Source organism: Alligator sinensis, unplaced genomic scaffold (genome assembly GCF_000455745.1).
Source record: "Alligator sinensis unplaced genomic scaffold, ASM45574v1 scaffold1960_1, whole genome shotgun sequence".
Classification (NCBI taxonomy): Eukaryota; Metazoa; Chordata; order Crocodylia; family Alligatoridae; genus Alligator; species Alligator sinensis.
The window spans coordinates 243238-259952 of record NW_005843074.1 but is presented as its reverse complement, the minus strand read 5'-3'; the positions used below and the strand labels follow the sequence as shown (position 1 = coordinate 259952).

Below are 16715 nucleotides of genomic sequence, written 5' to 3'. Positions count from 1 at the left end.
AAAAACATTAATTGCTAAAAGGAGGGCAAAACTGTAGATATTCTTATGGACTTCCCTTTTGATAAGCTACATCAGAAAGTCACTTCCATTTAATTATTTTTGAAGAGAAGCAAATGTGTGCTAGCAGGATTCAGTCCAAGCCTCAATGTGGTTTATCATCTTCAGTGCAGCCTATCCTTATTATAAAGCGTTGTGTTATATATCTCTGCTCAGCAGAAGGTTATATTCAATAGGAGACTACTTTAGCCTGGTAGTCCACCAAAATAACACATTTATCTCCATTCTAACATACACATTTACAACGTAAGCACCAACAGAGTTGCCTGGGCTTAAGAGAGAAGTTTATACCATTAGGTTACAAAAATTCAGGTCATGAGGGTAAAGCATTCTTCTGTGAAATAAGAGTTCACACACACATGTAGGTTTTTCTTACAAAACTGAAAAAAAAATGAATGCATAACCATATTCAGAAAACACATGTTAAATCTAGAACAATTTAAGAATTCAAATAGAGGATTATGGGCTGAATGCAAAGGCACACAGCACATTTAAAAAAATTCAGATTCCTTCTGTTGGTTCTCTACTCAGAATAAAGAATCTAGTAGGGAGCATCAACAGCTCCAATGAACTATGGTGCAAAAGGGATTTGTGTTTGTTCATCTGCATAACTGTCTTTAACTAGCTGATTTACATACAGACTATCACAGTGCTGCGCCCAACTGCATTTCTGAAAAACCTGCTGCTATGAAAGAGTCAAAGGTTCATAATAATGATGGTAAACTGTAATTTGTACACGCGCTGCATGCTAAATGCACAAGTTGGTTGTAGGTAAAATGCAATCCACTTCAACAAGAGCCATACTGCACATCCATAAACATTCAGAGGGAATCTTAAGGAAGAACCCTAATAAGCTTAGTCTGAGATTACTACAGTGCCTTCAATTTAAAAAAAGTTCCATTAGCCAGCATTTACACTTACTATGGTTCGATCAATAGTATGCAGGTAGTAGGAAACTGGTTTCCCTGTCCATGAAACAGACCCTTTCAGTGGTGATAATTCCACAACTCTCATTATAGTGCCAATATCTAAAAAGGAAAAAGTCCATATTAGGGTAAAGTTCACCTCATTTCCCACTGCTTATCAAGAGCAAAACTGGTCTAGCATTCTCTAGGTATGTTTACATGGTAAAAGTAGCCCTGTGCAGAAAACACCCTTCCTCTCTCCCCACTGGAGCCAATCCAGCTGTTACTAGGCCCTTCGCCAATTCTATAGCGAATTTTAGAAAAAAAGAACTTCAGAATGATCTACAAGAAATATACACTAATCCCCAAACAGAAAAATATTTAGTTACATTAAACAGCGTTAGTTAACTAAGATGAAGAAACACTGTTCATTTTAAAAATCATGTCCTTACTTTTTTTCCACATGCCACATTTACCTAAAACATGCATATGAAGCATCTACATTTCTAATTTTTCTTGCAAAGATCTTCAGCCAATTTGGAGTAAAAAGCTACAAAAAGCCATCTGTACCTCAAAAACCATCCTGTCCGCAACTACAATAGTCTGCATAGGATGCGATTACTTTGCAAATATAAAACATTCACATAGCCTAGCTAAAACTTTGGATGTGGCGAAAGCTACACAAGTTCCAGACCAGGACTCTGCTCAGTCCCACCATAAGTGCTTGTGTATTAAGGACAAACACGTTTTAAACTACATTTCAACTGTTTTGTTGTTTATACTGATCCTATACCTACTAATTCCAAATATTTCTATCACCAACAAATGCTCAAGTGAATGGCATGACTGTGTAGAAGAGATTATGGATACTCACTTCTGCTTAAAGAGATGTTGAACCAGTGAAGAATGAATTAATTCAAATGGTATTTAGAGCAAATGAGTTCAATAAGTCTGATCACTAGTTTACCACAATTTAATACTGGTTTTTAGTTTGTCCCAACTTTCTCTTTTTACTGCATGACCCACTTATTGATCATTTGCTAATAGAAATTAAAATCCCAAAGAGCAGTCACCTTAAAGAAGAGCTTAAAGGGGAAAATTTCATCCTTGCCTATGCCACTTCATTCCTGAAAGCATTTTACCACACGGGTTTTAAAAGCAAAGCAGTAACAGGAAGTAGTAGATGGTACCAGCTGCCTCAAATCAAAGCAAAAATGCTAAGTAAAATTGTTTCTGGGAAAAACCGATAAGAAGGCAGCATGAAGGACCATGGCATAGAGCAAATGAATACACCTGCCTGCTACATCAAGGAAATGCAGAATTAGGTCATGAACTCTCTAAGTGAATGGCATTTCCCTGAAATCTGCCCTCTCCTCTTTGGGGAAAAAAGCCATTAAGACTGGAATGAGTCCTAGAATATTGCAGGCATGTATATTCAGTATTATATAGTCCAGGTGAAGTAGTTACTAGGTGGGACTGACTGCTGCAATACAATTTCCACTGTATCCATGATGCAAAGGTCATTTCTTTTTATGCCCACTTATCTAAATTCTTTTAAGAGTTGCTGCAGAGGAAACAGATTCCTCTGCAGCTGGTTTACACAAGGGGCCCATAATGATAAGCACATAGCAAGGAAGCTGGGATGAAGAGCCGATGACCAACTGAAGTTTTTAAAAGGAAAGGTCTCATCAATACAAGTCTTAAGGGAGCCGTGACATTTCATCTCTTTTTTGATATTTTCGAGGCACCAATCACTTTGATGCCTTAGCTTTAAACACACAATAGCAGGCTTCTACTTCTTTTCAGCGCTTTTCTTCTTTACACAAAGAAAGCAGATGCTGAATGCCAATATTCAAGTCTAAGAAATGAGAAAAGCCAACATTACCACTCAAGTTTCGACTATTTATTCTAAAATTCAGAGGTGCAAAAGGTTTTGAGGACACGATTCTGCCACCTGGAAAAAGATATAATAGAGCCGATTAAATGAGATTACTCACTTACTGTCCTAATTGAAGGAAGCATGAAAGCAAACTAATTAAAGGTTTTTAAGAGCTTTCAGTTTTAACAGTCTAAGGAAATGGTACTCCACTCCTCTTTTAGTCTGTACAAACATTCAAAAGGACAAAGATCTTTTCTTACCCAGATACTTTACTGATTCTCAAAGCTTTTTTTTCTACAGAACAAAGGAACTTACAGATCATAGTTTAAGAAGCACTTATCTAGGGTATGAATCCTGGTGGAGGTGGAGTTTTTACAATTCATCTTAAATGGTGTCATTTTTAAGTAAAGAACAAAGCTCTTAAAGCATTAGCCATTACCAAACTTGCCCATTAACAGGATAAATACAAATAGAATGATTAAAGATAAAAAACACATTCCAGATTAGATATTTAAAACATTATGAAGGATGCCACAGTGAAAAAGCCCTTCTGTCATAGAAACGATTTGCATACATATATAATAGCAGCAATATTTAAAACAATGCAATACATTTTATGTAGTTTCTTATGACGCCCATTGACTTTTACAGTAGAGGCTGTCTGCTAAAGATAGCCAGGCAGAAATGGATAATATGTAGTAGAGCCTGTTAATATTAAAACTATGTACAAAAAACCTCTCGGTACTTTTAATGGACAGCACAAATAGTAGAATAGTCAGCAGCTCTCATAGCAAACGAGAAACTAATGGGGGAAAAAAAAGAGAGTTTAAGTTCAATGCGTTACCTTCCTTCATGTTTGCAAATCGCTCCTTCAGTTGGTGATCCACCTCAGGACCAAAGGCAAAATTATTCACAAAAATAACACTGCAAGATAAGTCTAGTCAATAAACAGGAACAGACAAATGGCATTTCAGTATACACAAACTGCTAACCCTCCGAAATCTGTAAAGCTCCATGAATGATAATCACTACTGTCAAACACAAGAATGCTGCCAAGTTTGTATAGCCAGTGTCCCAAGGTTGTATAGCCATTTCCCTTGAGAAACATAATGTTTCTCCTCTTGCAAACTCCACTATGCAAAAAGTTAAAAATGTGTATTCACAGATGTTGCTGAAGTAAATTACATTAAAGGAAAAGTGTTATATTATGACACTTCCATTCATCAGACCAGTAGCTTCTGCACTGTGAATTCATTAGTTAGCAACCATGTTGGCAAGTGTCACCATCATAACGTTACAAACGTTTTCCCCTCTATGTCTGGCAGCTTCTTTAAAACACATGTGAACAGAGCTACTGTTGACATGTTTATGGCACTCAGCAAGCTCCCCTGGAAAAGGGAAGACAGCCCAGCTTGACAGACCCCAGTGCATGCAATTCTTTCTGCAAAATTACCAAATGGCTATATAGAAACAGGATGGCAAAATAGCATAGATCCTTTACAACATTAATATCAAGACATTTGCATAGATCATCCCTTTCTCCCTATTCTCTCAACATGTCTTGCTAACATAAGCTTTCCTTGCACTCCAATTAACATCTCTCATGGTTAGGTTTAAGTTGTGTAGGGTGTTCACTTAAAATATCAAAGCCTTGAAAGGAGAAATCCAGCAAGTTGCAAAAAGGAATTTAAAAAAAAAAAAAAAAAAGGAACGGGGGGGGGGGGGGGGGGGGAGGAAGCGGGGGAAGGGGAAGACAATCATAATCATCAGGAAGTGAGCCAAAAGTAATAAGCAGCAGGGCACATTATGAATGGAAAATCCATATTTATTTCAGATGCGACTTTGGATACAGACACATGTACATGTACATGTAGAGCTGCTTCAAAAGGGGAACTTTTCAAAGTGGCAGCAGCTGTTACATTCCAGTTTATACATGTGGAAAAGTCAGGAAGGACAGTGTAGCAAAACTTTGCCAACTTCAGCATTACTTTATCCAGAGTTAAAGTAGGAGTGGTTTTACTGCGCTTGTATTGTTCCCTGCTTGTCCACACGTAAGGATGAGAACATAACACCTGCTGCCCTCTTGAAACTGCTCCAAATGTACATGTCCATACCCTTTGAAAACTAGAAATTTGGGGCAATCTTAGGAGATCTTGATTGTCCTTGATTTCTAATGAACTCAATGGGAAAAAGGGATATGCAACTCAAAATATATTCATCCCCTTGCAAGATCAAGCTAGTTAAAGAGGCCTACAAAATGCTGTTTAAGACAGTTTATTTCTTTGTGAGAGAAGCTAGTTTGGAAACTTCCCCTTCTGGTGCCTCCATGCAAGAAACGTGCTGAAGAGCAGCAGCCAAAGCCATTTAAAACCACAATAAAAAAAAAAGAGAGAGATCTATGTGCCAATAATATATACATATGCTCCCTGCCCCTGCTTATGGTTATTTGGGAAACCCTGTCTGTCTGGCAAGCAAGGCCATAAGGGGTTCCTTCCTTATACTTTCCACTTCTATGTCAAATAGAGGCCTCATGAGCACAGCCAAACATAGTAAAGTCACTAGAGAATCATCAGGGGAGAAAGGAAAAAGACAAAGTTAGCCAGAAATCTCTCTTTTAAATGCTCACTCAGAATACTTGCTTTGCACACTGATAGCAAAAGAGCTATTTTCCCCTTATTTGGTTTACTGCCTTTTAAGTACATAGTTCTAAGCCACAAGCATAGTCAGTAGAAATTAAAAATGCCACGCATCTTGCTTAAATATCAGAAGTTTAAGCATGAACTAAAACAAGAATTGTCCACACAAAAATGCAAATGTACTTTTAAAGGTTTGGGCCTCCTACAATAAAAAAGGGCAAAGTAAAGCTGGGCCATATACCAACTGATCCACTAATTTCAAGATAATTAGTGGCAATTACTGAATAATTCTGTGATTGCAGGCAAGTTCAAATGCCTAGAACTTTTGGATGAAGAACTACTACTTTAAGAACTTCTGTTGGAAGGAGGTGGTGATAGTGATATGGTACAGTGACAATTAACTGCATCATGCAAAGTAACTAAGATCTACTGGCATTTGCTGATGCAAAACAGAAGACCATCTACGTTCAAAAATTGTTCGAAAGAAATGGAGGAAAGCTGCACAGGCCACAGAGGAGTGTATATTTAAAACAGCAAATGACAAACAAAGCAAACCTCACCACAGGGTGGGGACAAGTCTGCCCACAAATTAAAAGCCAGCCCAACAAGTCTTTACTAGGATACATAATAACACAACACTCATCAGCCTAACAGGCGCCTTTTTCATGGAGTACTCTTGGAAACCACCCATAACTTGCCACAGCTTGGGAGATTTTCAAAAAGCCTTTCTATCAAATGTCTTTCATTTCATCAAGTACGAGCTTGACCTAGGAGGTCCTTGCCAGGAAGAGTCTATCACAGTAAGTAAGCCCTCTGAATATAAGACCATGCACAAAAATTTAGGGGTGGGGGGAGGTTGAACACGTTGCTCCCACTTCTGGTAGCACAGACTCTAAGGGCACTGACAGATGGAGGGCAGGAGGGAGGCAGAGCAGACACACATACAAGAAAAAAAGGGGGGGAAAAAAAAAAAAAAAAAAAAGCGCTTTCCAGAAGAGGAAACGCATTAGTTTGACCCGGCTCCCCAGCATCTGTATAGACTGGGTGCTTCAGCGGGGCTTTTTGGTGCTTTTACCTAAAACCTGATTCAATCAGCTATTAGATAAAAGCGTCAAAAAAGTCCCTTTAAAAGGGCCCGATCTATACAGACATTGGATGATCTGGGTCCAACTAACGTGCTGCCTTTTCTGGGCATGTGCTGGGCTCAGTGCAGGAGCACGTGGAATTTAAAGTAAAGCGCCAAGGCTTTGAGGAGGAATTTTGTTTGTTGGTTGGTTTGGTTTAACTTCAGCAAACATCCTAAAGCGCTACTTTGTTTGTTTCTCATGTCTGTAAGCAGCCTATGTGATATGTAGATCTTCACTTGGGGGGGATCATTCAAATACCCAAGATGACCAGTTCAACAGAAGAGCCAGTGTAAATGAGCACAGGCTTATTAAGAAGATATACAGCTATCTTAATCGCATGAGCTGGCATCCATTAAGGCTGGTACATATTCAGGAGTCACAAACTACAAGAAAGTGAAGATACAAAAGGGTCTATTCTTTATCTACGGAACAGGAATGTATTCTGGCTACTCCCATTAAGGGGGACGCGCATTTAAACTCGTTCTCCCTTACACAATCCTACTGTAAAACTGGCAGATTTGCTTTAACTGATAGCTACAGAAATTCTATATTATGAGCTGGCCATCCTCCCAGTTTCCATTACATAAGCTGACAAGTATTAACATTTCAAAAGAAACTATAATCAATTACTCTACTGTACCTTGTGTTTGCAATTCGCTCTCTCCATTCTTCTGAGAGGAAGTCACCTCTTTCCAGCTAAATAAAATAAAAATAATAATAAAAAATTAACTTCCCTTCTTCCAGCTTTTTTTTTTTTTTTTTTAAAGTACAAAGAGAGGACAACAACTGACATGGTAGATTAACTCAATGATGCCGATTACAAGAAGATACTCTAAATCTGCATTAAATACACATATCCCTCCAAACTACTCCAAGTTCTCTCTACAACGCCTCCCTTTCTGCTGCCTACTCCCTACTCCAGCTGCCTTTTTACTGCAGAGGAGCGCCTGATATTTTGGAACATGTCTCACACATACGTTCCATATCCCATACCAAATATAGAGCCCCAGGTCCTATTCTGCCTCCAGGACACCCAGAAGTGCCACTTCCCCATCCAACTCACTAAGCACGATCCCATTCCAGCTGAACAACTGCCACAAAACCACTATGCCTAGACTCCTTGTGCCTCTCCATTTTGACCCAGAAAGATACTGTATTAACTCAAATCTACGATGAACTCCCCCGCCCCAAATCAGCATGGGAGGGAAAAGTCCCTCATCAGGGCCCCTCTACACATGCAGGTAAAGGTGTGATGGGATCGATTACACAATCCAGACAATTACACCTCCTGCCACGCCTGCTGAAGAGGAGAAGCAGAGGTGAGGGCAGGAGGCTGCTGTGGGTCCAACTGGCTCCAACCCAGACTCAGGGCCAGAGTCAGAGCCAGCTGCCTGCCCTCCCTCTACTCTGTATGCAACTGTGCCATTAACTGGTTACTTGTACAATTAACAGAGACCAGCTATACATGCAAAGTACCAATCATGCCATAAAAAGGTCCAACCAACTATAAAATAAGACCTTGAAAACATGTCATAGCTTTATAGCTGGATGCTATCCAGCTTTAAATTTGCACGTGTAGCAGGGGAGACCCATCAGTTGACCCCCAGGTCCTCCCAGCTCCAGGGGTGCACCATGCCCAGCTGGAGCTGGGAGTCCTGCCACTGAGGGGACTCTCAGCCCTGGTAGCTGCAGACTCTGAGTTCTGGCAGCACCCTGTGGTGCCAGTGACCCAGCGCCCCGCAGCTGTAGACACAGAGTCCCAGAAGTGCCCAGTGACCCAGCGTCCTGTAGCTACAGGTCACTGGCACTCTGGGGTGCTGCCGGGACCCAGAGTAATTTGCCTAGAATCCACATCTCCTATTTCCTGGGCAGCGTGCCCTAATCACTACTGCATTTGGCAAATGGAGGATGGACCCCTCCTCAATTTACTTTACACTGGAGTCACTGCTGCTGCACTCCAGGACCAGGGAAGCATATACGCTTGCTGGCTGAAGCAACAGAGAGCCGTGTGCTTCCTCACAGGGAATACAATAGGACTGTCCCTGGAGTCACTTAGTGCTGCGCAACGCGAGGATTTAACATCTCTGCAGGGCAGCATAAGTTTGGCCTCTTGGGATACCTTTGACTGTACATCTCCCTAGGTGGAGTAAATTGACGCTTTTGAGGCGAGATGAACATCTTTGGGGCATCAGAACTTATAAAATGTTGGATATATCTTAGTGGTGAAATATTACCTAGGTCAGAATGCTTTACTGCCTCGTTAGATTCTCTGCTGCATTCAGTATTCAGTCATATCAGAAACGTTAAAATGAACGTATCTTCAAAACTTCACTTAAGAAATAGAGAAGTATCATTCTGCAACATCAAGACTAGGCCAGTATTTGAGGAAAATACACGCTATTAGTTCAGGATTCCTCAGTGAACAAGGACTCAACCCAACACAACTGGGTCATGATTTTCCAGCAGTGCTGAGGGTCTGCAGCTCCACTGACTTCAACTGACTCCAAGTGCTCAACAGGTTTACAAGTCGAGCTTGAAAGAGGTCTCAACCTGCACAGCCAAGGTATAAAATAAATACCACAGCCACCTTTGAAAACTGTCCTTAGGTGATATGCCTAACGTTTCACTGATAATCTGACAGCCACTTTTCACATCCCAGGTCAACAAGCCTCGACTATATGACCATTCGTTTCCTACCTATGTGTCTGGGTCTAATTCACTCATTTCCAAACTGACATTAGAATGAGGCAGGGACTATAGCTAATTTGCTCTCAGTCCTTAAAAAAAAAAGAATGAATGAAGCCAAGGTCCTGGGGACATGGGGGAAATAGTTTGTGACCATATAATTAAAGACTGTGTCATAACAACAAGGAGCAGAAATAAGATCACATGATATAATTAAGTTATCCTAGCAGGACATCTAACTAGATCATCATTAAAATAGTCGATGCTAAAAACATTTACAAACCACCTATTTTCTGAGAGAGAGAGAGAGAGAGAGAGAGAGAGAGATTTTCACTGGGACGGCAATGGATACTTCACAACTGTTAAGAGTTTACAGCTGATTCTGCTTTTCTGTAGTAAAACAGCCCAGTACTGCATTAACTCATGTTCCTGAAAAACATCTTCACGTATACTTTGTGAAGTATACACAAAGTATACACAAAAAACATCTTCACGTATACTTTTAATATGAACACGTATACTTTGTTCATATTAAAAACTGCCAACGGTGCTATTACTGCAACTTCACTGGCAGTAGCTGCTGCTTTGTAGTCAAAACCCCTCATCAAACCATGCTCCAAACAGGATTAGGTGAGGTACCGAGCTTCACACCTACTCTAGTACTCTACACCATTACCTCTACTAGTGGAATTGTGCCAGCAATGGGAAGTTTTAGGGAAGAGTTCCAGTTTACATACAGCCAGGGCAAAGAAAATGCTAAAGTTTTCAACTTCAATCCTACATAAAAGTTATACTATATTAGCTCTTCAGTCCCATACCAGGCACTGTACAAGACAGGTGTTGGTCAATCTCCTGGATACTGTCCTATCTAGAAGCAACAGCAAATTTCCAAAGAGCCCTCGTAAATACATATGCTAGTGCTTAGCTTCTCCAGTGCTCATCTTGCCTACACCTAAATATATACGATTATCCATACCAAATTTAACTCAGGGTATTTTGATATTTGAAACATATCCAATATCAATTATATGGAATACCGAAAACACAAATAGCAGCACTTAGTTTATCAAGGCAAGTATTTCCAATTATGTCATTTATGACAGATGTCTTATAAAAAAATTCCACAGAAAATCTGTGGTAGTATTTGTGAAGTCAACAAGCTAAAATCATACAACTAGATTTAGACTCATACAAGTCAACTAAGATAAACAATTTGCTTAAAATGATCAGCAGACTTCATGGTCCTGAATCTAAAATGCTAGTGCAACCAAGAAGTCATGGCAAATTATGATGACTAGTATAATAAATACTCCATCTCCGTGAAAGGATCATATTCTCAGATTTGAGATGTTTAGAAAATGCAAACGTCTATAAAACATGGTGGAACAAAGAAAAGGGACCTCTCTTCCCAACCTGTATGCTAGGCCTGTGCGAAGCGGCTAGTATTCACTTCGGATTCGGCCAATTCAGGGGACAGTGATTCGATTCGGCGATTCAAATCAATGTCCCAATTTGATTAGGCCAAATCAGCCAAGGCCATCCCCCACCCACGCTCCCAGCCCGGCAATGGCTGCCCCACCTGCCCCAGCTCCAGCACTTTTTTTTTTTTTAACAAGTCCCAGTGCTCACCGGGTGCTGCCAGGCAGAGGGCGATCCCTGCTGCCCCCCACTGTGTGAGGGGCTCTACACAAGCCTCCTGACCCCCCCCCCATGGGTGCCCCACCCAGCCCAGCTCCAGCCCTTTAAGGAAAGAAAAATGAAAAAAGCCCACACTTACCGCTTCTGCCAGCAGGGGGGGGCGATCCAAGCTGCCCACCACTGCTCTGTGCCACGTGGGGGGCTCTGCACAAGCCCCTGAAGCCCCAAGGCTGCTGCAGGAGCGGAGAGTCCCAGGGCTTTTCTCAGCTTTTTTTATTGTTAAAGGGTCAGGGCACCCGTGACGGGACTGGGGGAGCGAAGGTTGGGGGGGGAGTTGGGGGGCTCATGCAGCCCCCCATGCAGTGTGGGGCAGTGGGGGGCAGCAGGGATCGTCCCCCGCCCAGCAGCACCTGGTGAGCACTGGGGCTTTTCTTTAAAGGGCCGGGAGCTGGGGCAGGCTGGGGAGCAGGTGTGGGGGGCTGGAAGGGGTCCCTTCCCCCAGCCCCCCCTTCTCCCCCCCTAGTACTTACCAGCTCAGAGTCAGCTGCAGCTCCCTGCTGTGGCCACCAGGGACTGCCCAAATCATCAAAGCTCTCCAAATCTTTTCCAACAATTCGGGGAGCTTTGAAATAGATTCGGACCTTTAAATTGGTCCCCTGATTCGATTCGGATTCAGAGATTCGGCCACCGAATCGGGCCGAATCTCCTCCAGATCAAATCATCACCCAAAGCTTCGCACAGCCCTACTATACACTACTCAAATTGGAGGCTGTAGATTTCAGTCACTCCACCACTTTGTGACCTTTCATCTACCTTACTACAATAAACTGAGATTCGTTACACTCAAGACCCATAGCAGCACATTCCACCAGTCACATTTTTCTGTTGGCTTGTGAGGAGTACCAGAAGTCTATACTATTTATTTCAAGTACAAATACAATTCCATCAACACTTAAAGCTTCATCCATGAGAAACACTGTGTAAGCCTCATTAAGAATATGGACGATTTCTAAAGTATTCCAAAAATTGCTGCTAATGGCATATTTCCAATGGTACGAGCAATGCCAAAAGCCCAAGACGGGATGCTGGCATTTTCGTCAGTCGTATATTTCTGCTCCAAACTGAGCACCACATTGGAAACACCAGCAGCCCGTCTGTCTACAGCAGCAATATAATATCAATGCAGCTGAAACAGCACTGTCAAATATAGAAAAATTTTAGAAAATGTATGTGTAGAAGGGGTCAAAGATTCATCTTCTCCACCTGACATGCACACAACACCATCTATAACTCTTGTTAGTCACTGCAAAGTGAATCACCATGATGCACATTTTCAACTAAAATAGCACCAGTGTGCAAAATCATGCAGCAGACAGCACTAGAATATAGCCATACGGTAGTCACATGTTTTATATATATAAAATTAAAAAAAAAATACTTAAAAGGCTCCATCTAGTCCACTGTATAAAGAAACGCCTTTGATTTAAACTTAGAAAAAGGACTTTCAGATAAAGCTTTTACCTACTATTGTTACAATTAACTCCTCTAATGATTAACAAGGGGTTACGGAAAGCCTCCATTCAAATTAACGCTGTACTTTTGACAGCAATTTGTGCCAAGCCAATTTCAATGTTTCCCCATATAATCAGTGTCTCCTGATTGTGGGTTTTTTCAAAAAGTAACAGAGGATAGAAAAAACATTTTAAGAACAGCAGGGTGCAACTGGAAAGCCACAAGCTAGCTACAGGACATAAAGGCCAGATGAGTATCTGAATCTGAAACTATTTTTAAGATTTTTATAGGGACTTGAATATTTTAATCAGAGTTGTGGAACCTGGCTGAGCTCCAGCGCTGTAGATTCATCTTTCCTGTACAGAGAGCAGAATCGTGCTTTAACCTAGTTAGGGATCCGTGTTCTAACCAATAGGACACACGTGTGGGCTAAATCCGATAAAATGCATTTACCTGGCAAGGAAAAATGTTACTTGTGTGTAGAAGTGTTACCTTACTACCAGTGGGAAAGGAAAGGGAGCCGGTGGGGGGAGGGGGGGGGCATGGAATGACACCTTCCAGATATAGGAAACTACGATCCAGAAAAGAAAGGACAAACTAAATTAGAGCCAAATGATGCACCTCCGATTAGGAGGTAACTAGTAAAATGGTCTCGAATCTGAAAGCCAGGTAGGCGGCGCTCCTAGTTCAATGACCCACTTCATTTCCACTGTACAGGACTTCCACATACTATGCTCTTAAAGTGTTTGTGTCCTGCTGATGCATCCCATGCAATTACGTTTTCAAGCTACAATTATCCCTATTGCAGCAGCTTCTCTCCAACCAAGATAGTTAGTGGTCATTTCCCCACCAACCCCTCACCATTTTGGGAAGAATTATCACCCCCGTCCCCCCAACCTTTTAGTGCTGCTAAGGAGCAAGCGCCTCCCCCACCTCCCCAGGGTTGCTGTAAAAGGCAAGATCTCTCAACATAACAGCACAAACAAGGATCCCAGTCAGTTCTGCGGCTTACCAAAAAAAAAAAAAATTAAGATCACATTTGGAGCAAGAACTGGCACAGAAACCCGAGTTGCACAGCCAGCTTCCAGTGAGCTGTTCCATGAGTTCAGACAGTACAGAACACCGTACAGCAACCGTCACGTAGGAAAACCGCAGCAAGTCGGTGTGAAATGTCAGTGAAGAGCAGTGGGGATGCTCTCAATCTCTTCCAATCAATGCCTCCCCCGCCCGCCCCATCATGCACTCTCACACAGAAACATAATCTCCTTAGTGAATAATGAATGGAAAGGACCATCTGTAATGCAGATATTTTCATTTGATTAGACAATGCAGGAGACCTGCTTTATCTAAAGGGATAATTAGCTCACAGAAATCCGCTTCCGAGAGCTGCCAGCTTGCGTTGTTTCTAAATTTAGAAGCAGAGGCAGGTTTTCAGAGAGAGAGATCTGTTCGACTGAGACTGCAGGAATATGCTTGCAGAATCCCACTTTGGTAACTTAAAGCAAACTGGCAGGTCATGCCCACAGGGAAGCAACAAGCAGCAGGCTACTGAAGGTCTATATTCATTACAATGGAGAGCAACAGCTGCTTCTGAAGATCAATGCTCCTTTCCTGCAGTGTAGGACTCCAAAAAACTAAAGGAACTCATCCTCATTCCCCCCAAACCCAAGCTGGAAGCCGGTGTGGTAAGGCTCACTGTGACCGACTGCACAAATTCATAAACGCATACGCAAGGAAGTGTCTTATTCTAGCAGTCTCAATGCAAAATGTTCAGTTCACCAAAAAATCATCAGTTCATTCTGCCTGGAAAAAGTACACATGGTTATTTTTAGGGCCCTGGCTAATGCAAAAATAACTAGAGGCAAGAATCCAAACCTCCAAAACATGGCATTATTTCAAAGCCACAGGGGACATTTGGAGGGCTTTTCAAATACCAAAACATTGAGTTTCCCGCTGAAACAGGGTATTCAAAAGTATCTTGGATAAACAGATATCTTGCCTGTTCCCTCACTTCAGAGAGCTGACTGTTAAGTAATGGAAACGTTCAGGCACAGCTTACAGCAGCTTTATGCTCACAAAACATGTTCCTGTAACTGGAAGTGGTCAGCTCAAGATAATGATTAGTGCTTTGCAAACCTCATCTTCTTTACACAAAAGTGAGATTTCTGCGAAGCAGGTAAGACCTGGAATACAGGACGTGGCCAGGCCTAGCTAAAAAGCCAATGCCAGGCCTGCAAGCTACAAAAAAGGAGGACTGTGGGACTTCATGTAACCACCAACACACATGAAATTTTACTTTTTTTTTTTTTTTTTTTTTAAATAGGACTGTGGTGAGGAGAGCCCTAAATATAGCTATTGAAGCTTCCTCCTAAGAAATGATCCACTGGGCCAACAGCAAGTGTAAAGCAAAATATACAGCTTCAAGCACTGGGATGTACCTACAGCCTTAATGAAGTTTCCGACACACCAGACTCAAAAATATACACCTGAGGTGTGTGATCAGTCACCCTCCACCTGCCTCTGTACAATCCCCAACCCAAAGCACTGGAGACATTGGATAAAAACTACTAAGATTTATGAACCACTTTTAAAAGTCAAAGCAGATAACAAGGCTTTCCGAAACAAGAATGACCCTGGTTCTTCTCCTCCTCTTTAACCCATTTTAGAGACCTGCTCGTACTTGTTTTAGAAATTACTTAGGGCTCCACTACAGTAGACTATTGATTGTGAGGATTCCCCAAAACACAAGTTAACAAGTCCAAAAGGGATATGAGGACCATGTGTGATTAAGGCTAGACCCCAGAGACTGGTGTAGGAAGAAGAATGGGAAAGAGATTATACAATACAGAATCTGGGCCTACACCCCACTGCACCTTGACCTGTTTTCTTTCACTTTACTCCAAGGGCCAAGCCTTATAGAAAATTGTCTCCCTATGGCTACAGTAAACTCTTTTTGCCAACAGGGGAAGCACGGGAAGACCTGACAAGTCCAGGGGGAAAGGAAAGGAGAGTGCCTCAATTTTTACCAGCGAAAAAAATCAGTTGTATGAATCCGATAACATTTCTCTCACCACCAGCCCTCCAAGTTTGCACACAGCTATGCTTACTGCATACACACAACAAATAAATTAACTTTTCCTACTAGGAAAATGCTAAGATGACAGGTGGTATGCATCGAGGACACACAACTCATTACTAAGACATGCTGGGAAGAACATTCCGGCACTAAGTGGTGTCTCAGTATCATGCCTCAACTACCCAAAGATTGTTCTGATTTTGGGTCCATGGTTTTTATGTTTAACAGCCATGAAGTAGCACCTGTCTTGTGTAAGAATCTGCAATATGGAGTTTAAGCTTAATTTGATAACTGAACATGTGAAGAAACTCTCCAAGAAAGACTGTCATTAGCTAGTCCTAATCCCCTAAAAAAAAAAAACAACCCTCCAATTTCCTCAAGACAGTGGTTCAATCAAAGAAAAGTCTGAAACTAACCTTAAAAACTTTCAAGGAGCTAAAAAATCTCTGTTCCATGGAAATGAAAAACAGAAGAGGCATGGTCAAGAACAGGTAGGCTGATGCATCGAATCTAATTTACTTTGCAAGTGGAACATTCTAGCCCCAAAGGCTGAAGTCACTAAGATCCGAATAAGATGTCCCAAGTAACAAACTGAAAGATGTTACAAAGCAACAAACTGAAGGCATTAGTAGCCACTAATGGCATTTCTTCCCTCATCCGGATACATATTTTTACAGAAGATGAAAGGAGCGGATAGCAAAAAGAAGGCTGAAAGGCGATACCATTACTCTTTATAAATATTTCAGCAGAATACGTATTAGGGAAAGAATACGCTGACAAAAGAACAATTAGAAACTCACCGTGAATAAAATTCAGCTAGCAACTAAAAAAAAAGGCCTCTTAACCATAACCTTTCCAAAAGAAGTACTATGAAAAACAACCAAACTAGTTTTAAGATGGAATATGATAGTTTTATGGGCATGTTTATATGACGTGGTTGCCTGCAGTAAAGAGGGAAGAGATAGGACCTCCTCAGTCAAGGTCCTAGAGATCAATCCCTCTCTCCCAATGTCTTCTCCCTCATGCCCCAAATGGGGATTGCCATCTTGAAGATGCTGCAGCAACCCATAACTAGTAGCTGCGACTCAGCAAGGGCCCTTGGACTCCAATATGCCTCTGGATATTTTGCACCAGCTGTTAGAAAGCTTCAAAATACCGTTATAGTCTGAAAGCAATTGTGAGGAAATAGTGTTTTCTTAC

General features: G+C 41.5%; 1 protein-coding gene across 1 annotated transcript in view; it reads right to left on the bottom strand.

Annotated features, from left to right (window-relative positions):
* The window catches only part of DOT1L (DOT1 like histone lysine methyltransferase), a 70803-nt gene that overhangs the window by 35350 nt on the left and 18738 nt on the right, over positions 1-16715 (bottom strand). The window contains exons 8-11 of the mRNA XM_014526536.2: positions 7245-7300; positions 3686-3765; positions 2848-2916; positions 979-1085 (exon numbers count right to left, since the gene is read on the bottom strand). Coding sequence (XP_014382022.1) covers positions 979-1085; positions 2848-2916; positions 3686-3765; positions 7245-7300 — 312 coding nt within the window. The remainder of the gene's footprint in view (positions 1-978; positions 1086-2847; positions 2917-3685; positions 3766-7244; positions 7301-16715) is intronic.